The 25,096-nt window shown below is 42.0% G+C and overlaps 1 protein-coding gene across 1 annotated transcript in view; it reads left to right on the top strand.

Moving 5' to 3' along the window:
* LOC126456542 (gustatory receptor for sugar taste 64a-like) overlaps positions 1 to 25,096 on the top strand; it is a 164,830-nt gene that overhangs the window by 105,551 nt on the left and 34,183 nt on the right. The window contains exon 7 of the mRNA XM_050092290.1: positions 1,492 to 1,629. Coding sequence (XP_049948247.1) covers positions 1,492 to 1,629 — 138 coding nt within the window. The remainder of the gene's footprint in view (positions 1 to 1,491; positions 1,630 to 25,096) is intronic.

Genomic DNA, 25,096 nt, shown 5'->3' with positions numbered 1-25,096 from the left:
CACCAGACGCCATCGCTCACACAGTCACAGGAAAACAACAGCAAAGTTCTTTGGGTGTAAGAACATGTGACTGGTTTTCTGAGCACTTCCACATCCTATTACATCTCGACTGGCCTGCAGAATCGCCTGACTTTGAACCCCATAGAAAACCTGTGGGACATGTTGGAACAGCGGGTAAAACTCCGAAGTCAGCATCCCTGCAGTTTGATGGAACTTCTAACAACCCTACCACAACAAAGGTCAGAATTTAATAACGATTGTGGTGTTGCTCACGCTGCTAAATACTGCATTTTCGGGCAACAACCGTGACATTATGTGGCAGGTGTCATTAGAGCACAGTTAATAGTCATTTCATGTAATAATGAAAAAACTAGGCACTCATCTTTTTGTGTTTCCCACGCTGGTCTCGTATTATCATGGCTCAATCGTTGAAAATCTAGGTGGTTATGATTCCAAGCTCGGATGCAAAGCGACCTAGGTTTTATTCTGCTATATTCAAAAGTTTTGTAGATGCGCTTCAAGATTAAACCTTTCAAAGTTAGTACAATGGTGATGTAAAAAAAATAATCAACACTCCGAATTTAAGTTACACTTCCTTTTAATTGCAATTTCAAGTAAACACAAAACATCACTTCACAATACAAAACATACTTGAAAACATCTTCCTCACATTTTATAAGCCAACTATAATATGCGTCTTTCCAACATGACGTCCAGGACTTGACTTTTCCAAGGTCCGACTCACTAACAACTCAACAACTAACTAATCGCTTACGCCCCCAAAAATCAGAGTTACAAGTACGTCAAAGATCATAGTGACAAAAGAAAGAATACACATAAGAATAATACCATTGCAATATAAACATATCGATGTATCAAAAGTGAAATCAAATCTGAATGTTGTCTCAGAAATATGTTAAGTTGTTAACTGAAATACAGTAGAATATTACTGGTATCGAGAGGTTCAGGTGAGGTACCATAATGGTTACGTAATGCAAGTACCATTACAAACTGCGCGTTCAAATCATCAGCGAGTGGTTTAACAAATGGTTCAAATGGCTCTGAGCACTATGGCACTTAACATCAGTGGTCATCAGTCCCCTAGAACTTGGAACTACTTAAACCTAACTAACCTAAGGACAGCACACACATCCAAGCCCGAGGCAGGATTCGAACCTGCGACCGTAGCGGTCGCGCGGTTCCAGACTGAAGCGCCTAGAACCGCTCGGCCACTGCGGCTGGCAGTGGTTTAACCTGGATGCGTCGTACCTGCACAACCCTGAGGACTCATTACTTTACCGAATCCAGGCCGTTGGCAGTTCCAGAGATGGTACTAAATGATACTTGTAATGATTTCTCCATGGGTGACTAATCTTTAGTCCGGTGAGTTTATGTCGATTGTGCTTGTCTCCCATTGTCAAGTCCTCGCTTGTGCAGTCCCAGTACAGTGATGGCGGCCTGTTGCGCAGGCCGATGCGGCACTGGGGCGCCGTCTACTTCTACGTGTCGTTCGCCGTGCTGCTCGGCCGCACCATCGCCGTGCTCTTCCTGGCGGCCAGGGTCAACGACCAGAGCAAAGGCCCGCTGCCCGTGCTCTTCCAGGTGCCATCGGACAGCTACTGCGTCGAGGTGAGGCAGTGCAACACTCCTACCATCAAAGCTACTGACCTAAAAGTCTACAGCAAAAAAACAGCCTTTGATGACTTGACGTCCGCTTTGAGTGTTACGATTTTAATCGCTTTCGCAATAGTTTCCATGACAACTGTGACCAAAGAACGAACTAATTGTGGTAGAAGTGGTACAGTGGATTTATTCATATGGAAATCACTTACACACTCACTTTTACAGCACTGAAAGCCCCGGGAGTAGACAACATTCCATTAGAACTACTGACAGCCTTGGAAGAGCCTGTCCTGACAAAACTCTACCATCTGGTGAGCAAGATGTATGAGACAGGCGAAATACCCTCAGACTTCAAGATGAATATAATAATTCCAATCCCAAAAAAAGCAGGTGTTGACAGATGTGAAAATTACCAAACTATCAGTTTAATAAGTCATGGCTGCAAAACACTTACGCGAATTCTTTACAGACGAATGGAAAAACTAATAGAAGCCGACCTCGGGGAAGATCAGTTTGGATTCCGTAGAAATATCGGAACACGTGAGGCAATACTGGCCCTACGACTTATCTTAGAAGCTAGATTAAGGAAAGGCAAACCTACGTTTCTAGCACTTGTAGACTTAGAGAAAGCTTTTGACAATGTTGACTGGAATACTCTCTTTCAAATTCTGAAGGTGGCAGGGGTAAAATACAGAGAGCGAAAAGCTATTTACAATTTGTACAGAAACCAGATGGCAGTTATAAGAGTCGAGAGACATGAAAAGGAAGCAGTGGTTGGAAAGAGAGTGAGACAGGGTTGTAGGCTCTCCCCGATGTTATTCAATCTGTATATTGAGCAAGCAGTGAAGGAAACAAAAGAAAAATTCGGAGTAGGTATTAAAATCCATGGAGAAGAAATAAAAATTTTGAGGTTCGCTGATGACATTGTAATTCTGTCAGAGACAGCAAAGGACTTGGAAGAGCAGTTGAACGGAATGGACAGTGTCTTGAAAGGAGGGTATAAGATGAACATCAACAAAAGCAAAACGAGGATAATGGAATGTAGTCGAATAAAGTCGGGTGATGCTGAGGGAATTAGATTAGGAAATGAGACACTTAAAGTAGTAAAGAAGTTTTGCTATTTGGGGAGCAAAATAACTGATGATGGTCGAAGTAGAGAGGATATAAAATGTAGACTGGCAATGGCAAGGAAAGCATTTCTGAAGAAGAGAAATTTGTTAACATCGAGTATAGATTTAAGAGTCAGGAAGTCGTTTCTGAAAGTATTTGTATGGAGTGTAGCCATGTATGGAAGTGAAACATGGACGATAAATATTTTGGACAAGAAGAGCATAGAAGCTTTCGAAATGTGGTGCTACAGAAGAATGCTGAAGATTAGATGGGTAGATCACATAACTAATGAGGAAGTATTGAATAGGATTGGGGAGAAGAGAAGTTTGTGGCACAACTTGACTAGAAGAAGGGATCGGTTGGTAGGACATGTTCTGAGACATCGAGGGATCACCAATTTAGTATTGAAGTGCAGTGTGGAGGGTAAAAATCGTAGAGGGAGACCAATACACTAAGGAGATTCAGAAGGATGTAGGTTGCAGTAGGTACTGGGAAATGAAGAAGCTTGCACAGGATAGAGTAGCATGGAGAGTTGCATCAAACCAGCCTCAGGGCTGAAGACCACAACAACAACAACACTTTTACAAGGATGTTGGACATATCTTGGTATCACATTGTAGGAATAACAAGAATAACCTAATTCATATGCTGAAGCGCCAAAGAAACTGGTATAGGCATGAGCATTCAAACACAGACATAAATAAAAAGGCAGAATACCGCACTGCAGCAACACCGACTCAAAGGAAGGCCTCGGCGCTTGTTGGTGACGTCTCGTCAGCTAGGCACGGCGCACGCCAGGTCTGTTGCAGGCAGAAACGCCTGGGCGTGCTTATCACTATAAATCTCTTATTTTTGTACAAAATGTTTGGTATTGTTTTGGATTCTTAAGTTTTATTTAGATGAAAGATTTTCTTACTATCGTAAAGCTGCAAATGAAGATCATAATTCTGTATTACTGAATCCTGTCGAAGCAAACTTAGATCAATATGAGAAGATGCTTTGCCCCATTGGAAGCTTCGGAAATTTTACATTCAAGTAATTATATTTACTTGATCCATTTTGCTATCGAAACTTACCCCAACACCCTTACAATGAACTCGTTTCTTTTATTTATTTATTTATTTTCGTTTGACATCATCACTGGAAATGTGAACTAATTTACATGTGTAAATGTTCAACAGTTGCCAGTCATTAGATTACAGTCTTTTTCAACGAAAGGAATTTTAAACAGGAAACAAAATAGCTTCATACATCGAAAATACTGCTGAGCTTACACTTTTTTAAACATGCACGTTAGAAATGATAAATATTCCCCCCTTGCAACTGAAAGTTGAAACTTAATAAGATAAAAAAATTTTATTTGATAAAACAAATATCTCTGTTTTGCCTCTTCTTCTGTCCCCCACCCCCTCCCCCAAAGTGTACAATCGCAAGATATTTCATTAACATTCAGTGCTCCTCATCCCATAGTCAGCCAAGATACCTAAAGAAGAGCACCAATATGTTCACAGTTTCTTGTAAAAGCAACGCAGTACAAACGTAAATTCCTCAGATTTACAAATAAGGTAAAAAAAACACGAATTCTGTTGTTGCTGGACCATGAAGTTGTTTTTGTATGTCAATCCTTAAAACAGGTGGAAATTTAAATTCAGGAGTACACTATTTGTTAAGAAGTGTAATGAATTGCACAATTAATTGATTGCAGAAATTTCTCAAAACAATGTGTGTTGGTCAACTACCGCCAATAGTTTCACATTTTCCTGTGTCAGAGAGGGAGACACCACCATTATGAGTATGCCTGCAACAGACCTGGCGTTCGCCGTACCTAGCTGACGTGACGTCACGAACAAGCGCCGAGGCCTTCCTTTGAGTCGGTGTTGATTGCAGTCGGCAACGCCTATACAAGACAACAAGTGTCTGGCGCAGTTGCTAGATGGGTGACTGTTGCTACAATGGCAGATTATCAAGATTTAAGTGAGTTTGAACGTGGTGCATGAGCGATGGGAAACAGCATCTCCGATGTAGCGATGAAGTGGGGATTTTCCCGTACGATCTTTTCACGACTGTACCGTGTATATCAGGAATCCTCAGACATTGTTGCGTCCGGAAAAAGATCAGGCAAGAGCGGGACCAATGACGATTGAAGAGAATCGTTCATCGTGTCAGAAGAGCAACCATTCCACAAACTGCTGCAGATTTCAACGCTGGGCCGTCAACAAGTGTCAGCGTGCGAACCATTCGAGCCGAAGGCCCAGTCGCGTATCCTTGATGAGTGCACGACACCAAGCTTTACACCTCGTCTGGTCTCGTCAACAGCGACATTGGACTGTTGATGACTGGTAACATGTTGCCTGGTCGGACGAGTTTCGTTTCAACTTATATAGAGCGGATGGACGTGTACGGATATGGATACAAACCTCATGAATCCATGGACCCTGCATATCAACAGGGGACTGTTCAAACTGGTAGAGGCTCTGTAATGGTGTGAGACGTCTGCAGGTGGACTGATATTAGACCCCTGATACGTCTATATATAACTCTGACAGATGACACGTACGTAAGCATCCTATCTGATCACTTGTATCCATTCATGTCCATTGTGCATTCCAGACTTGGGCAATTACAGCAGAACAATGCGACACCCCAAACGTTCAAAATTGCTACAAAGTTGCTCCAGGAACACTCTTCTGAGATTGACACCATTAATAAATATAGACTTCGATCAGAAATCGGTAGCTAAGGTAGAATATTCAAAATTAATAGGTGTATGCATTGATGAGGGGTTTAACTGGAAAAAACACACCGAAGATCTGCTGAAACGTTTGAGTACAGCTGCTTATGATATTAGGGTCATTGCAAATTTTGGCGATATACATCTTAGTAAATTAGTTTACCACACCTATTTTCATTCTCTGTTTTCGTATGGCATCATATTCAGGAGTAACTCATCACTGAGTAAAAGAGTGTTAGTTGCAGAAAAGCGTGTGATCAGAATAATTGCTAGAGCTCATCCAAGATCATCCTGCAGAGACTTGTTTAAAGAGCTAGGGATCTTCACTGTAGCATCTCAATATATATATTCACTTATGAAATTTGTTATTAACAATCCGTACGAATTCAAAAGTAATAGCAGTGTACATGGCTACAACACTAGGAGAAAGGATGACCTTCACTACTCAAGGTTAAATCTAATTTGGGTCAGAAGGGGGTAAATTACACGGCCACAAAAGTCTTTGGTCACTTACCTAATAGTATCAAAAGTCTGATAGCCATTAAAAGGAAATTAAACGAATTTATGAATGGCAACACCTTCTACTCATTAGATGAATTTTTGGATATAGTAAGTGGGTAATTTCCCCACCCCCACCAAAAAAATTAAAAATATTAGGTGTCATGTAATATTTTGTGTCATGTAATATCTTGTATAGACACCTTTTATTAACCTGACACGTTCCACCTCATTACGAAGTGTCGTATTCATGATCTATGGAACAAGAACTAATCTAATCTAATCTAATTAAACACTTCTGCTGGCCACCAAACTCCCCAAACATGAACACTATTGAGCAAATCTGAGATGCCTTGCAGCGTGCTGTTTAGAAGAGATCTCCACCCCCTCGTACTCTTACGGATTTATGGACAGCCGTGCAGGATTCATGGTGTCAGTTCCATCCAGCACTACTTCAGACAGTAGTCTGGGTCGTGCCACGTGGTGTTGCGGCACTTCTGCATGCTCGCGTGGCCCTAGACGATATTAGTCAGGTGTACCAGTTTTCTTGGCGCTTCAGTGTATGTACAGTTATTTTAGTGCTCATGGGTCAGTGGTTCCCAATCTTTGTGTTACCCCTGAGTGCAATCAGGTACTTGCTAGTAGCACCCCCCCCCCTCCCCCACCACCACCACCACCATCAACAACATAAGCGCCTAACTAAACTTTATGTTTACTTGCTTCCATTCATGTCCATTGTGCATTCTAACTAAACTTAAGAATGGAAAAGAGTTTTCTTTGAACGCTTGTATTTTTTAAATGATGGGAGATAAATGATATTTAGTTTTCGTGGGTGTCTAATTAAACCCCGAAATAATGAGTCAATGAGACAGTTGGTACCACTTAATCCTAACAACATTTTATTTCTATTTGTAGGAAGATGAAGTAATTTCCAGTGCATCGCGAGTGTTACCTACAACTCCTACTCAGAAATGAAAGATAATTGTGCTCATTTATGGTGCATACTTATAAAATATGCTTCCTCTGCACGACTCTTCTCCGTAGTGACACTTGCTTCACTCACACCCTACAACCCCATTTGAAATCAGCCAAGTTAAAGAGTATACACGATAACTACTGCTTGTGTACCTCTAGCTACCTGGACTCCTTACCCTTGAAATGACAGAAACAAGAAGACTTTAGGCTGCCAATGGTTTGAGTGTGACAACTGCCGCACAGCAATGTAGTAGCCATTACATAATTATTGCTGTGTTGTGATCTCAATTAGATCGTTTATTGTAGCGAAGCGAATAATGAAGCAGTTTCTGGTCCATTGTGGGAACAACGTACAACTCGAAAAGGCATTTTCGTAAGATATTTAAGCATATACCGGGTGATCAAAAAGGCAGCATAAATTTTAAAACTTAATAAACCACGGAATAATGTAGTTAGAGAGGTAAAAATTGACACACATGCTTGGAAAGACATGGGGTTTTATTAGAACAAAAAAAAGTCCCCAAAATGTCCGACCGATGGCGCTGGACAGCAAAACGTCAGCGACTGCGCATTACAATCCTGTACCAAAGGAGCCGTAATGACAGAGAGAATCAGATGCGCCAGCAGTCGCATCATGTTGACGTTACCTGAAAAGGCGCTTTTAGTGAAGCTGTATTATCAGAATGGGGAATGTGCTAGTTCAGCGTTACGATCCTATCGCCATAGGAAGGGGACTCGAACGGGTAAACGACCGTTGACAAATGCAGCTGTGGCGAGAATGATTTCGAAGTTCGAAGCTACGGGTTGTTTAGAAGATAGACCCCTTAGTGGCCGACCGAGCACAAGGCGTAATGCTGCTGCGACAGTTCAGGAAGAAATGGAGACTGTAGCGGGTTCATCTATGCACGGGGAAGTCAGCGCTCGTGCAGTCGCACGTCGCACCGGCATTCCATACACTACTGTTTGGTTGGCCCGTAGGCGTACCCTCCGATGCTATCGGTACAAAATCCATCGGCATCATGAACTGTTACCTGGCGATTTAGTGAAACGGAGGGCTTTTGTGGCGTGGTCGTTTCAACAGATGGCGGAAAATGATGATTGGTTGAGTAACGTGTTGTGGATCCACGAAGCTCATTTCACGCTCCGAGGGTCTGTCAACTCCCACAACTGCAGAATCTGGACTACCTAAAATGCTAGAACTGTCGTGGAAACTCCATTGCACGACGAGAAAGTCACGGTGTGGGCTGCATTTACCACATCTACCGTTATCGGGCCTTTTTTCTTCGAGGAAATGCGTGATTCTGGTTTTGTAACTGCTACCGTGACGGGTGAGAGGTACGCCGATATGTTACAGAATCGCATCATCCCCAGGCTGGCTGATGGACACCTGCTGGAACTTACGATGATTATGCAGGATGGCGCTCCACCCCACATTGCTAGACGCATGAAAGATCTCTTGCGCGTGTCGTTTGGCGATGGTCGTGTGCTCAGCCACCACTTTCGTCATGCTTGAGCTCCCAGGTCCCCAGTCCTCAGTCCGTGCGATTATTGGCTTTGGGGTTACCTGAAGTCGCAAGTGTATGGTGACCGACCGACATCTCTGGGGATGCTGAAAGACAACATCCGACGCCAATGCCTCACCATAACTCCGGACATGCTTTACAGTCCTGTTCACTACATTATTCCTCGACTACAGCTATTGTTGAGGAATGATTGTGGACATATTGAGCATTTCCTGTAAAGAACATCATCTTTGCTTTGTCTTGCTTTGTTATGCTAATTATTGCTATTCTGATCAGATGAAGCGCCATCGGTTGGACATTTTTTGATCTTTTGTATTTTTTTGGTTCTAATAAAACCCCATGTCATTCCAAGCATGTGTGTCAATTTGTACTTCTCTATCTACATTATTCCGTGATTTATTTAGTTTTCAAATTTATACTGACTTTTTGTACAGCTATAATCTAGACTTTCTATATTTGTTTTTCGGACTGCGGCATACACCACTACCTCTCATACCCAGTTGTTCTGATGCATGCCTGTGTTCGTCGTGGCATACAGTCCACTAGATCATCAAGGCGCTATTGGCCCAGATTGTCCCGCTCCTCAACCGCGATTCGGCATAGATCTCTTCGATTGTTTGGTGGGTCACCTGGTCCAAAAACAGACCTTTTCAATGTTCGATAGGGCTCATATCTGGAAAATAAGCTGACCATTCTAATCTAGCTACTTCGTTATCATTAAGGAACGAATTCACAAGACGTACATGATGAGCACGAGAATTGTCGTCCGTTAAGACGAATCCCTCTCCGAAATGCTGCATATACGATTGCAAGACAGTAGGACACTAATAGATAATGTATTTGTGTAGCAGCCACGCTCGATTAGCCGAGCGGTCTCAGGCGCTGCAGTCATGGACTGTACGGCTGTTCCCGGCGGAGGTTCGAGTCCTCCCTCGGGCATGGGTGTGTGTGTTTGTCCTTGGGATAATTTAGGTTAAGTAGTGTGTAAGCTTAGGGACTGATGACCTTAGCAGTTAAGTACCATTAAATTTCACACACAACACAATTGAATTTGTGCAGCAAGACGATATAAAACTAACATATGCTTTCCCTGTGATAAGTGGATTATCAGACCATGATGCACAACTGATTAATTTAAAAGATCTGGCAGGGCGTACGAAACAATTAAGTAAAACTGTAAGGTTGCTCAACCCGATATCTATAGAGCACTTCAGAGAAAGTTTAGGAAATGTTAATTGGGGAGATGTATGTAATGAGCCAAATGCTAATGATAAATGCAACATACTTCTTGATACATTTATATCTCTTTTTTGCCCACAAAAAGTCACTAAATGTAACACTAAGCAGTTTTCAAAGAAACCTTGGATTACTACAAATATTAAACTCTCTTCAGAAAGAAAAAGAAAACTGTATGAGACAGCAAGAATTAGTAGAGGTCCAGAAGTAATTTTACACTACAAAAATTATTGTAAGATACTGAGAAAAGTTGTCAGAAAATCAAGAAATATGCATGTCAGAGATGAAATTAACAACTCGGGCAATAAAATAAAATCAATATGGAATGCTGTTAGAAGGGAGATAATATTACTATTAAAGAGAATGAGACCATCTTAACCAACACTACACAAGTAGTTAATGTATTTAAAAACAATTTCTTAAGCGTAGATGAAAAAATTGGTGAGAATAGTTCAAAAGAAAAACTCAAGTAGTACATGGAAGAGTCAGACTTGAGAAATCTTAGTCAGATTAATTTGCGCCGAACAACCTCTTGTGAAATAAGGAAAATCATTAAATCTTTGAAAAATAAATTTTCTGTAGGAGTAGATGACATCTCTAACAAGATATTAAAACAATGTGGAGCAATTACAGCTGATGTTCTGAGTCATATATGTAATACATCACTAACTCAAGGTATTTTCCTGGACAGCTTAAAATATGCCATCGTCAAGCCTCTCTACAAAAATTAGGACACCACAGATGTTAATAGTAACCGGCCAGTACCCTAGCTCACAGCATTCTCTAAAATCATCAAGAAAGTAATGTGCTCAAGAGTATTTAGCTGGTTAGCTATCTCAGCAGTAATGGGACACTTAGTAAATCAGTAACTGTAACTCCGTCTTCAGGCCACGAGTGGCCTACCGGGACCATCCGACCGCCGTGTCATCCTCAGTGGAGGATACGGATAGGAGGGGCATGGAGTCAGCACACCGCTCTCCCGGTCGTTACGATGGTATTCTTGACCGAAGCTGCTACTATTCGGTCGAGTAGCTCCTCAATCACGAGGCTGAGTGCACCCCGAAAAATGGCAACAGCGCATGGCGGCTTGGATGGTCACCCATCCAAATGCCTACCTCGCCCGACAGCGCTTAACTTCGGTGTTCGAATCCTGCCTCGGGCATGGATGTGTGTGATGTCCTTAGGTTAGTTAGGTTTAAGTCGTTCTAAGTTCTAGGGGACTGATGACCACAGCTGTTAAGTCCCATAGTGCTCAGAGCCAATTTTTGAACTTCGGTGTTCGCACGGGAACCGGCAAGGCCATTGCATTCTTAATAAATCACAGTTCGGATTTCAAAAACGCTGTTCCACGGACACGCAATATACAATTCCACTGCCCACATAATACTTTAAACAATAAATGTCACCAATAGGAATTTTCTGTGACTTGTCCAAAGCATTCGATTGTGTGAACCATGGCATTATGTTATGGAAATTACAATTCTATGATATAAATGGAACAGCATATGAGCGGTTTAAGTCACATCTACATAACAGGAAGCAAAAAGTTTCTTTATTTGGTTTAAATGATTTAAGGAAGTTTGCCACTTCATCTAACTGGGGTGAAATTATATTAGGTGTGCCAAAGAGTTCGATCATGGGTCCCTTCTGATCATGATGTATGTGAATGATCTCCTTCTTATCTGAAACAAAAAGCTAATCTGACACTGTTTGCTGATGTACAAGCATCATTATTATAGTCTGATTTAAAGTAGTTGTCACTTGGCGTTTGCGCTGCGAAGTTGCGGCGTTGTCACGTCGAGCACTGGCTGGAGGCAGCCGCCTCAGCGCATCGCTACCCGCGGCGATAGAAAATCGTTTTAAAGCCTGTATCTTCTACAAAAAGTAAGTAAAAAATTTCAAACCCATATATGATGTATATCTCTACAATGTCTCTCAATCTGGCAAATATCTATTCTTAATTTTAATTAGGACAAGAGTTACGTTAGTTTGTTTGAAACCATTTAAATTCTCGATTTCGCAAACAGCTTCTAACTTATCACGTCATTAATGAAAAGCTGTTGGTGTCACAGCAAAATATTTTTTTCCATTCATTACCAAAGTAATGCACTCGGCAAAGAATCCTTAAACGTTTTCGTAGTGCATTACGTTTCCTGTAGATAACTTTCTGAAAACAGCGTTTTTAAGCAATCCTATCAGTACTGAACTCGAAACAAGTATGACGTTTAAAATCTCTATCTCCTATAAATATTATGTAAATATTTTGAAATATACGTACAGTATCGGTCTCAGTGGTATCTATAAGCATATCAAATATCTTTTCTTAATTTTAATTAGGGCCGTTGTTACATTGAAGTGTGAGAAATTTTCGCGTCCGGATAAGTTTTCTTCTTTAGATTGCAAATCTCGAAAACTATTACACACATTGAATAACATCTTGGTGTATATACAAAATGAAATAGAATTAAAATTCAGTCTAACTTACCGTAAGGAGATGACGAGAGCTGGCCAAACAGTATTTCTTAGTCTCACAACAAGAATAAGAATTAATCGAAATAAATTCACAAACACAATATTTAATGGCAGTAATCAGACAATGCGAAAACACCGCTTACTTCAGAGTCAGAGTCAGTGGAACTATCCGTGTCGCTGCTCGTATTGACAGATATAATCAAGTCTTCGACACTTTGTTGTAAGATACCTTCATTGTTCCATGCGTCCTGTATCACTCCTTTCACGTGATGCATTACTTTCTGCCAGTCTTCCTATGTCACAATTTCAGCTGCCCTTTCAAAAGGCGTTCCGCTTCGGTTAATGTGAATTTCTTATTTTCTGCAGCAATATGCCGTTTAACCTGGGCCCAAATCAGCTCTATTGCGCTGAAATGGCAATGGTAAGGAGGCAATCTGAGCACATTATGCCCGTATTATTTTTCTATCGCATCCACAATGTAAATCGTGTTCTTTGGCTTGTGTTGCGATACAAGTTCTAATAATTCTGCCCTTGTCAAATTACTGTCGAACTGTACCTTATGTTTCTGTAACCAGCTAACAATGTCGTTTATCCTCGTTGCCTTTGTGGGTGCTTTATCTTGTATTACTGAGTGATAAGGAGCGTTAACCATAACAATGATAGAGTTTTTTGTTAATTTCTGGAGCACACAGTCTTCAAACCATTTCACAAAAATATTGTGGTTCATCTCTTCGTGATAGTCGGAGGTCTTATTTGAACTGAATAGCAGCAGACAATTTGGAATGAAACCTTTTGATTTTCCGGCATGTGGTACAATTATCCTTTTTTCTCTGCCGATCGGAGCTGCCATACTACCGCTGATTGTACCGCCTGTCCAGCCTTTTTTTTTTAAACTGTGTCCTGCACTCACCCACGTTTCATCAAGCCAAACGATATCATCAAAATTTGTCCCCACTAATTCTCTAAGAAAGCGGCATCGCCAGGCTGCAATATCTTGGCGTTCCATTAGTAACTTTCTGCCAAAGATTGATTTATAGCGGAATCCTAACATTTTCACGACTCGTAACAAAGACGATTTACTACCCTGAAACACGTCAGCCGCTGTGAGGATATTGTTGGATACTCCTTCAGCGAATAAAATGCCTATATTTGACGACGAATGGCATCTTCCTGAAGAGAGTCAAGTTTTGTGACCCTCTTCTCTAGTCGCCTCTTTTTCCCAGGTGTCTCCAATTTAGATGATTCACTTGAGCCTTCTTTCGTGAATTTCTCCTTGCAGATTCTTATTACTGATCGTTCGCTAACTTGCAGAGCAGTTGCAGTTCGCTGCACCACCTTATCCAAAGGAACGAGAGGCCCTCCTGCATCCCTCTCTCTCTCTCTCAAAATACTCCCTTAAGTAACACACGTATTCACGCGCCTGACTGCGTATAACGCCGCCATGTCCGCCACTTTTTGGAGGTTTCCGAGGAGTGTGCAGCCTCGGCCTCCCACTCTTGCGACTGCTTTTATCAGACATCGTAAACACGCGAAGTCACGAGTCACTCAAATCTCTCACCCGCACGTCTACAACGGCTCGCTGAGGACTGGCTGGCTGGCTGGCACAATGCCTTAGTCAGCTCAGCAGAGCTAAGTGGCAACGCAGTGGCAGCCGACAGCGCCGGCTGTCATTGGTCTATTGGTGGCGGGAGCCCTGCAGCCCGTTGCCTGTCAAGTGACAACTACTTTAAATCAGACTATAATCCAGTAAAAGAAACTCCATTAGAAAATGACGCAAATAATGTCTTTAGAAAAGTTATTAATTGATTTTCTGCGAATGGTCTCGCTCTGAACTTTGAAAAAAACACAGTATACCCATTTTCTGCTGCAAGGAATACAGTTCCTTCAATAAATATGACACATCAAGCGAAGTCACTAGCCACAGTAGAGCGTACTAAGTTTTTGGGTGTACATATGAATGAGAATCTTAATTGGAAAATTCATATTTTGGATCTCCTAATGCGGCTAGGATCAGCAACTTCTGCAATCAGAATAATTGCCAGTTTTGAGGATATAGAAATTAGTAAGCTAACATACTTTGCATACTTTCACTCCCTGACGTCATACGGAATAATATTTTGTGGTAACATTTAGGCAAAAGAAAGTGGTTAGAATGTGTGGCACTCATAGTCGCACATCTTGTAGGCATCTGTTTAAAAGGTTAGGAATTCTTACAACAGCCTGGCAGAACATTTATTCAGTAATGAAATGTGTTCTCAACAGCAGGGACCAGTTTAAAAACAACACTGACATTCATGATTATAATGCCAGAAGAAAGATAGACTTACACTATCCTCTACTTATTGTCTTTTGCACAGAAAGGTGTAAAATATGCTGCTGTAAAACTTTCCGATAAATTACCAGAGGATGTCTGACAGGCAGCAGTAATAGTTTCAAAAATGAATTGAAATCATATCTCCTTGACAGCTCCTTCTAAATCACAGATAAATTCTTGAACAGGGAAAAAGACATCTATAGGTATAATATATGACTTTTGTGCCATTTAAGGGAATGGGGTAGGTAATAAAAATTTTAAGTTAAAAAAACCTTGACTCATGTGTGCATTTCTTATGCACTTGACACATTTCACATCACAACTGTTACTGTGAGATTGATCAATGGAACACGTAACTAAATAACTAGCAGTATACGTCGGAGGATATCGTCCCTGTATCGTACAGCCATTTTATTGCCTTCAGCGACCATCAATGGCGTACGTTGGCCCCACACAATGCCAACCCAAAACATTCGGGAACCACCACCTTGCTGCACAGTAGACAGTGTGTCTAAGGCGTTAGACTGACCAGACTGCCTCCAAAAACGTTTGCGACGATTGTCTGGTTGAAGGCATATGCGAGTCTCATCTGAGAACAGAAGATGATGCCAATTTTGGCGAGTCCATTCAGTATGTTGTTAGCCCATCTGCACCGCGCTGCATAGAGTCTAGGTGCCAAAGTTGGACCTCGCCGTGGGAAGTGAAGTTGCGCATCATGCAGCCTGTTTTGTACAGTTTGAGTCCTGTGGCTGCATTAAACTTTTCATTCAGAATGGTTGCGTTTCTCTCTGGGTTCCTTCGAGCTGAAATCCGTAAGTAGCGGTCATCAGCTGCAGTAGTAGCCTTTGGGCTGCCTGAGCGAGACAAGTCATCGACAGTTCCTGTATCTCTGTTACCTCTTCCATGTCCGAACAACATCGCTTAGGTTTACTCTGAGACGTCTGGAAACATTCGTCGATGAGAGGCCTTCCTGACTCAATGTAACAATGCGGATCTATCAGGTTTCGAAATTGACCTCCTAAACAACACAAACTGTGCATTTTCTTCCTGGTGTTACGACTGGAAATAATTGGCTGTATTACCCACTCCATCGCACAGGCACTGCGCATACATGGTTGCTCACATCTTTGTGCGGGCTGAGTGACATATATGAACAATCTGAGAGACTGTGTCATTGACGCAATATACGCATTCAACGTCAGTGTTCAGGAGTCTTGGAACCGAGGTGGTGCAACATTGTTTTCGATGTGCGTATTTTAAATAGCATGTGAGTGTTAATTTCAAATATCAACAGCCAGTATTATCGAAAATGAATAATTATGTGAGACAACGAAACAGAAAATATTAGATACATTTTTCATTTTTGTACGAAACAATTACAATATAATAAATTAAAAAGAGAGAGGTAAATGGCATCTCAGAGTCCACTCTGAGGAAAAAAGGGGTTCAACTTAAAGCACTTCTAAGTAACAGGTTTATACTATTGTACCTTTTAACGACGGTTTCATTATTAATGAACAGTTGCAGTTAAGTAATAAAAAATTTGTACCTAAATTTGAGCCCCTTTTTTTCTCACAAGGGAACCTCCCCATCGCATCCCCCTCACATTTAGTTATAAGTTGGCACAGTGGATAGCCCTTGATAAACTGAACACAGATCAATTGACAAAACAGGAAGAAGTTGTGTGGAACTGTGAAAAAATAAGCAAAATATACAAACTGAGTAGTCCATGTGCAAGATAAGCAACATCATGGAGAATGGGAGCTGAGGAGCGCCGTGGTCCCGTGGTAGCGTGAGCAGCTGCAGCACGAGAGGTAAATTTTACTTTCTTTATTTTTGCATAGTTGTTATCTGGTCCAACAGAGGCCCAACTGAACCAATCATTTAGCTACTTGCAGACCATTTGAAGTCATTCATGGAGTTCATGCTCCCAAACAACGATGGAACTTTTGTGGATTGCAACGTGACATGCACGAATGATAGCTCCGCCAATGCACCGCCCTTTTGTACTTTGTGAACCGACACTATCGCCATCTGTACATGTGTATATCGCTATCCCTATCCTCGAGTGCAAATTTTACTTTCTTTATTTTTGCATAGTTATTATCTGTCCGTTCGTTCATTGACGTCTCTGTTCACTGTAATAAGTTTAGTGTCTGTGTTTTGCGACCGCACCGCAAAACCCTGCGATTAGTAGACGAAAGGACGTGCCTCTCCAATGGGAACCGAAAACATTTGATCGCAAGGTCATAGGTCAACCGATTCCTCCACAGGAAAACACATCTGATATATTCTATACGACACTGGTGACGACTTGTGCATCACATGACAGCAATATGTTGTCGACCCACCTAACTTGTACACTTGGCGAATGGGTAAAAAGATTCTTCTACCTTGCCCGATTTAGGTTTTCTTGTGGATGTGATAATCACTCCCAAAAAAGTGATGAAAACATAAGAGTTTGTCACATAAACAGAAAATAAAAAATTAAACTTTTCACCCGGTGGAAGATTTGAACCAAGGATCCTTCGTTCCGCAGCTGCTCACGTTACCACGAGATCACGGCGTGCCTGCGTTCTCAGTGTCCTTGATATTGCACATCTTCCCATGAACTACTTAGTTTGTATATTTTGCTTATTTTTTCACAGTTCCACACAACTTCTTCCTGTTTTCTCAATTGATCTGTGTTCAGTTTTTCAAGGCCTATCCACTGTGCCAACTTATAACTAAATCTGAGGGGGTGCGATGGGGAGGTTCCCTTGTCAGAGTAGACTCTAAGATATCATTTTCCTCACTCTTATTCATTTACTACATTGTAATCGTTTCATACAAAAATGTACCCAATATTAGATAATTTTTCAGTTTGCATAATCCTGGCTATTCATATTTGATATGAATACTGATATGTCATTTAAAATATTTTTCGAAAGTTAGGAAGCTATATCTTCGATTTTTGCTAGATGGCGCGACGTTCTCCATGCTCACTTTGTGATAACTTCGGTATGTGTGGCTCTAGTCTGATGTCACCTCCAGTGACTGATACCTCACGCAGCTCTTAGCGGCTTGACGTATACCGATCTGCTCCATGTACTAGCAGTTACTAGCTCTGTGTCAGTTTCACTGTTTTATGTGGTTTTAATATTAACTTCGTAATGAAGTATTTTATGTGATTGTAAAATGAGAGTATTATTGCTCCTAAATTCGTTCGACAGTTATTACATGAGAATACAGCCATCTTATAAATCTGTTCGGTGTAAAAGCTCGTTATTCTTTAGTTCTTCTGTGATAACATTCATTTGTAATCTCTTTAGGTAATCGTGAATTTTCTGATGAAGACACCTGTAGCTGATGTCGAAACCTGGTAAAAGTAACATTTTGTTGCGAGTGGTTGGCTGTTTTATATCTATCATATTCTTGTACGATTGCGGTCTCACAACCATGTTTAAAATTGCAATGCTCATAGGTCTAGGTTCAAATGGTTCAAATGGCTAGAACTTACAACTACTTAAACCTAACTAACCTAAGGACATCACACACATCCATGCCCAAGGAAGGATTCGAACCTGCGACCGTAGCGGTCGCGCGGTTCCAGACTGAAGTGCCTAGAGCCGCTCGGCCACCCCGGCCGGCCATAGGTCTAGTTTGACAAGGATGGGACAGTAGTCGATCGTGTCTTTATAGCAGGAACCATCCCGGGATATGCCTGAAGTAATTTAGGGAACTATGGTAAACCCGAATTAGACTGGCCGGATGAAGACTGGAACCTCCACCCTCCCAAATACAAGGCCAGTCCGTTTAAAACAGCGCTACCTCGTTCGGTTTATACCTAGTGTACAATACTGTTTTGTAAAGAAGTTATTTAATGATGTAAATGGCTTGTGCTACACTGTTCATTCATTTCGCACACCCAGTCACTACACACACAACACACACCACACTCATTTTTTATAAAGTACTGTCGTCAGCACCATAGCGACGACGTTTGATTTTCGTTTTCCGTACAGCAGCTTCCCATTTGCTAGCCTGAGAAACTGAGGTAGCATCCCTCTCATAATAAGAGATCTGTTTAAAAAATTTCCACATAAAATTTTTCTGAACTTACCTTTTACTTATTCTGCATGGTCTCCTTCGAAATGCTCTCCTCCACATTGATACACTGCTCCCAACGCCGTCTCTCAGCAGTCTTGGTAAGCCTCTTGCTGGATCGCGCGAAGCGCCGTCTGCGGATTTTCTTTTAACTCGTCTGTCGTTGCAAATCTTCGTCTTTAAATGTGGTTTTCAGCTTTGGAAATAAAAAAAAGTATGCGGAGACCAGGTCTGGAGAGCACGGAGGATGAGGCAGCACAGTGATTTCGTTTCTGTGCAATAGTCACGCACCAACAGGGATGAATGTGCGGGTGCGTTATCGTGATGCAAGAGCCATGAATTTTCTCACCACATTTCAGGCCGTTTCCTTCTCACATTTTCTCGCAGGCGTCGCAAAACGTCCCGATAGTACCAGCGATTAACAGTTTGTCCCTGTGGCACGAATTCATGATGAACCAATCCTTCAAAGTCAAAGAATATCGTCTTTGACATTTGACCTACCTGACGAGCTTTCCTTGGTCTTGGAGAACGTTTCCCGACCCATTGTGAAGACTGAACGTCGGTCTCAACATCAAAACCGTAGACCCATGTGTTATCACTAGTTATGATTCTCTCCATCTACATCTACGTGATTACTCTGCTATTCACAATTAAGTGCTTGGCAGAGGGTTCAATGAACCACCTTCAAACTGTCTCTCTACCGTTCCACTCTCGAACGGCGAGGGGAAAGCGAGCACTTAAATTTTTCTGTGCGAGCCCTGATTTCTCTTAATTTATCGTGATGATCATTTCTACCTATGTTTGTGGGTGCCAGCAGAATGTTTTCGCAATCGGAGGAGAAAACTGGTGATTGAAATTTTATGAGAAGATCCCGTCGCAACGAAAAACGCCTTTGTTTTAATGATTGCATATTTTGTCAGTGCACTATCTCCCCTGTTTCGGAATAACACAAAACGAGCCGCCCTTTTTTGAACTTTTTCCCTATCACCCGTCAGTTCCACCTGATACGGATCCCACATCGCACAGTAATACAATAGGGCGTACAAGTGTAGCGTAATCAGTCCCTTTAGTAGATCTGTTGCACCTTCTAAGTGTTCTGCCAGTGAATCGCAGTCTTTTGTTTGCTCTGCCCACAACATTATCTATGTGATCGTTCCAATTTAGGTTATTTCTAATTGTAATCCCTAAGTATTTAGTCGAATTTACAGCCTTCAGATTTGTGTGACTATTCGCGTAATCGAAATTTGACGGCTTTCTTTTAGTACTCATGTGAATAACTTCACACTTTTCTTTATTCAGGGTCAACTGCCACTTTTCGCACCACACAGATATCTTATCTAAATCATTTTGCAGTTCATTTAGGTCATATAATGACTTTACAAGACGGTAAATGACAGCATCATCTGCAAATAATCTAAAAGGGCTACTCAGATTGTCTCCTATGTCGTTAATATAGATCAGGAACAATAGGGGGCCTATAACACTTCCTTGGGGAACGACGGATAATATTTCTGTTTTACTCGATGTTTTTCTGTCTATTACTACGAACTGTGACCTTTCTGACAGGAAATTACGAATCCAGTCGCACAACTAAGGCGATATTCCATAGGCACACAGTTTGGTTAGAAGACGCTTGTGAGGAACGGTGTCTAAAGCCTTCTGAAAATCTAAAAATATGGAGTCAATTTGACATCCCCTGTCGATAGCACTCATTACTGCACGAGTATAAAGAGCTAGTTGTGTTCCGCGAGAACGATATATTCTGAATCCGTGCTGGCTATGTGTCAGTAAATCGTGTTCTTCGAGGTACTTCATAATGTTCGAATACAGTATATGATGCAAAATCCTACTGCAAATCGACGTTAGTGATATGGGCCTATAATTCAGCGGATTACTCCTATTTCCCTTTTTGGGTATTGGTGTGACTTGAGCAACATTCCAGTCTTTAGGTACGGAACTTTCTGTGAGCGAGCAGTTGTATATAATTGCTAAATATGGAGCTGTTGCATCAGCATACTCTGAAAGGAACCTGACAGGTATACCATCTGGACCGGGAGCCTTGCCTTTATTAAGTGATTTAAGCTGCTTTGCTACACCGAGGATACCCACTTCTATGTTTCTCATCTTCGCAATTGTTCTTGATTGGAATTCGGAAATATTTACTTCGTCTTCTTTGGTGAAGGAGTTTCGGAAAACCGTCTTTAATAACTCTGCTTTGGTAGCACTGTCATCGGTGACTTCGCCGTTGTTATCGCGTAGTGAAGGTATTGATTGCACCTTACCACTGGTGTGCTTTATATGCGACCAGAACCTCTTTGGATTTTATGCCAGATTCCAAGACAAGAGTTTCGTTGTAGAAATTATTAAAAGCATCTCACATTGAAGCACGCGCTGCATTTCGAACTTTTGCAAAACTCTGACAATCTTCGGGATTTTGCGTTCTTTTAAATTTGGCATGATTTTTTCGTTGCTTCTGCAACAGCGATCTTGCCCGTTTTGTGTACCATAGACGGTCAGTACCATCACTTATTAATTTATGTGGTATATATATCTCTCAATTGCCGTCTATACTATCTCTTTGAAATCATTCCACATCTTTTCTACGTTTACGTGATCAGATCGGAAGGAATGGAGACTGTCTCTTGAAAAGGAGTTAAGAGCATTTCTATCAGCTTTTTTAAATAGATGTACTTTGCGTTTCTTTTTGATGGTTGTGGGAGTTACGGCATTCAGCCCAGCAGCAACTGCCTTGTGGTCGCTGATTCCTGTATTCGTCATGATACTCCCTATTTGTCCAGGATTATTTGTTGCTAAGAGGTCAAGTATGCTTTTGCAACCATTTACGCTTCGAGTAGGCTCATGAACTAATTGTTCAAAATAATTTTCTGAGAAAGCATTCAGTACAATTTCGGATGACGTTTTATGCCTGCCGCGGACTTTAAATTTATAATTTTTCCAGCACATCGAGAGTAGATTGAAGTCGCCACCGACTATAATTGTATGAGTGGGGTACCTATTTGAAATGAGACTCAAGTTTTCTTTGAACTGCTCAGCAACTATATCTTCTGAGTGGAGGGGTCGGGGGGGGGGGGGGGTCGGTAAAGCGATCCAATTAATAGTTTAGTCCGATTGTCAAGTGTAACCTCTACCCGTACTATTTCGCAGGAACTATCTACTCCAATTTCACTACAAGGCAAACTACTTCTGACAGCAATAAATACTCCACCAACCAACTGTACTTAATCTATCCTTTCTGAACACTATTAGATCGTTTGAAAAAATATCGGCTGAACTTATTTCCGGCTTAGCCAGCTTTCTGTACCTATGACTATTTGAGCTTCAGTGCTTTCTATTAGGGCTTGGAGCTCTGGTTCTTTCCCAGCACAGCTACGACAACTATAATACCGATCGTTTCTACAACTACCTTACTGTGTTTCACCTGCCCCCTTTTAGACAGACGCCCTTTTGTGGTTTCCTGAGACCCTCTAACCTAAAAAACCGCCCAGTCCCTTCCACACAGCCCCTGCTACCCGTGTAACCGCTCCCTGTGTGTAGTGGACTCCTGACGCATTAAGTGGAACCCGTAAACCTACCACCCGATGGCACAAGTCAAGGAATCTGCGGCCTACACGGTCACAGAACCGCCTGAGCCTCTGATTCAGACCCTCCACTCGGCTCTGCACCAAAGGACCACAGTCGGTTCTGTCGACGATGCTGCAGATGGTGAACTCTGCCTTAATCTCGGAAGCTAGATGGCAGTCTTTACCATTTCCGCTAGCCGCCAGAAGCCAGAGAGAATCTCCTCCGATCCAAAGCGACACATTCATTGGTACCGACATGGGCTACCACCTGCAGTTGGCTGCACCCTGAGCTCTTCAGGGCATCCGGAAGCACCCTTTCCACATCCGGAATGACTCCCCCCCGCTATGCACACGGATTGCACATTGGCTTCCTTCCCATCCTCGGCTATGTTCCTAAGGGGCTGCATTACGCGCCTAACGTTGGAGCTCCTAACTACCAGCAAACCCACACTCTGTGATTGCCCAGACCTTGCGGGCCGAGAAGCTTCCTATGGAACAGGGTGGACGACTGCATCCGGCTCAGAGACTTCGTCAGCCACAGATAACGCCCGAAACCTGTTCGTCAAACGAAACGGGGAGGCCCTACGATCGGCCCCACGGAGAGTCTTTCGCTGCCTGCCCGACTTAGGAATGATCTCCCACTCGACCACGGGTGAGGGGGTCAACCAAAGTGCAGGCAGTTCCCAGGGCGGCCACAGCAGTGGATCGATCGGGGACATGTGCATCGTTCTCGACGTCCTCGCATCCCCGCGTCCGACCATCCACAGTTATGCCCCTTGGCAGCAGCCCTAATCTGTGTGACGGAAGCCAACCCTGCCTGGAGCGGTAAGCGAAGGGTCACCAACTCAGCTCGCATCTGTACACAGCAATCACAGTGCCTATCCATTTCTGAACTCGCTCCTGTTTGAAACTCGTAAAAATATGTAATAAACAAAAGGTGTACTCGCCTTATTAGCAGCAGGAACTCGCGGTGCTCTCTCACTGACGATCTAAGCGACAACTTAAGGAACATCTCGTTCTCATTTGCGTAATCCAGAAGCTTTTCATTGATTGCGAACGAAGGTCTTTCTGATCTTGACTCATGAGTCATGGGACGAACTTGGCGGCAACACGATGCATTCTAAGCTGTTATGTCAGGATTTGATAACATGATCTAATTGAAATGTTAGATTCTCCTGAAATCTCTCGGATAGCCAGTCTTCAATTGGCACGCACAATTTCGTTGACGTTCCTGACATGAGCGTCGTCAGTAGACGTCGAAGGGCGCCCAGAATGAAGGTCATCTTTAACTTCTGTCCGGCCACTTTTAAACCGTGTAAACAATTCGTAACACCGAGTAGAGTTTAAGAACTCCTCACCGTAGGCTTCCTCCATCGTTTGGTGTTTCTCGGTAAAAGTTTTCTGTAGTTCCACGAAAAATTTAATGCAGACTAGTTGTTTCTCTAACTCTGCCATCTCGAAATTCGCAAACTGCGTGACACAACGTTCTACGCAATACAGCACTGAACGATAACTAACAGAAATACGACAATGAAACTTCCAGCAGTTAAACATTAAACACAGATGTGTGCAGGGACGCCAACCGTATTTCGCTCCAGCACACCATTGGTCTGAAATTTCGAGTGTTTCGCATTTACTTTTATTTATTTATTTATTTATTTTTTTGAACACACCTCGTAAATGAGTTGCTGAGCTCAGAAAGAGGATGTTGTAGTCCAGAAACTGGTTTGATGCAGTTCTCCATGCTACTCTGTTGCAACTTCTTCATATACGATTAACTGCTGCAACCTACATCCTTCTGAATCTGCTTAGTGTATTCATCCTTAGGTCTCCCTCTACAACTTTTACGCTCCACGCTTCCCTCCAATACTAAACTGCTGATCCCTTGATGCCTCAGAACGTGTCCTACCAACCGATCCCTCCTTCTAGTCAAGTTGGGCCACAAAATTCCTCATCTCCCCAATTCTGTTCAGTACCTCCTCATTAGTTACGTGATCTACCCATCTAATATTCAGTATTCTTCTGTAGCACCACATTTCGAAAGCTCCTATTCTCTTCTTATCTAAACTATTTGTCGTCCATGTTTCACTTCCATACAAGGCTACACTCCACCCAAATACTCTCAGAAAAGATTTCCTCGCACTTGAATCTATACTCGATGTTAACAAATTTCTCTTCTTTAGGAACGCTTCCTTTGCCATTGCCAGTCTACATTGTATATCCTCTCTACTTCGACCATCATCAGTTATTTTGCGCGCCAAACAGCAAAACTCATCTGCTACTTTAAGTGTATCATTTCCTAATCTAAAGAGGATAAGGTGTTAGTATTACCCATTTTATAGCTTTAGGAGTAATATTTTCCTGAATAAAAAAAGAAAACAAAAGAAAAAAGTAACAAAAAACACAGTTGGAGAAGGGTAATGTAACAGATGTTTTACTGTCGTTATTATAATTTATTTGTTTTACTTTTTTACCAAAGCCCTGTCCTGTATTACCTAGCAATTCTTCACTGTATAGAATGTATGGCTCAACAGACACTTTTTGACTACCTTTTTAAATCAGTTTGTTTTAGTAAATTCAGTCTAGATCTTGTTTCATAATCATGGACAGACCTGTATGTGCAGTAATTATCGACGTTACTTTTGATGTGCACAACTGATTGGTAAATAAATTTTAATTTAAAGAAAAAGTCATTGGTGAAATATATAGTGATTGTGTTCACTAAATGTGTGTAGTCTTAGAGCCACAGCGTATTTGTATATACACTGAATCGCCAAAGAAACTGGTATAGGCATGCGTATTCCCTTCCACAAACTGCTGCAGATTTCAATGCTGGGCCATCAACAAGTGTCAGCACGTGAACCATTCATCGAACTCATCGATATGGGCTTTCGGAGCCGAAGGCCCACTCGTGTACCCTTGATGACTGCACGGCACAAAGCTTTAC

Source organism: Schistocerca serialis, chromosome 2 (genome assembly GCF_023864345.2).
Source record: "Schistocerca serialis cubense isolate TAMUIC-IGC-003099 chromosome 2, iqSchSeri2.2, whole genome shotgun sequence".
NCBI lineage: Eukaryota > Metazoa > Arthropoda > Insecta > Orthoptera > Acrididae > Schistocerca > Schistocerca serialis.
The sequence above is the reverse complement of the archived record's forward strand: the minus strand, read 5'-3'. Positions and strand labels throughout refer to the sequence as shown.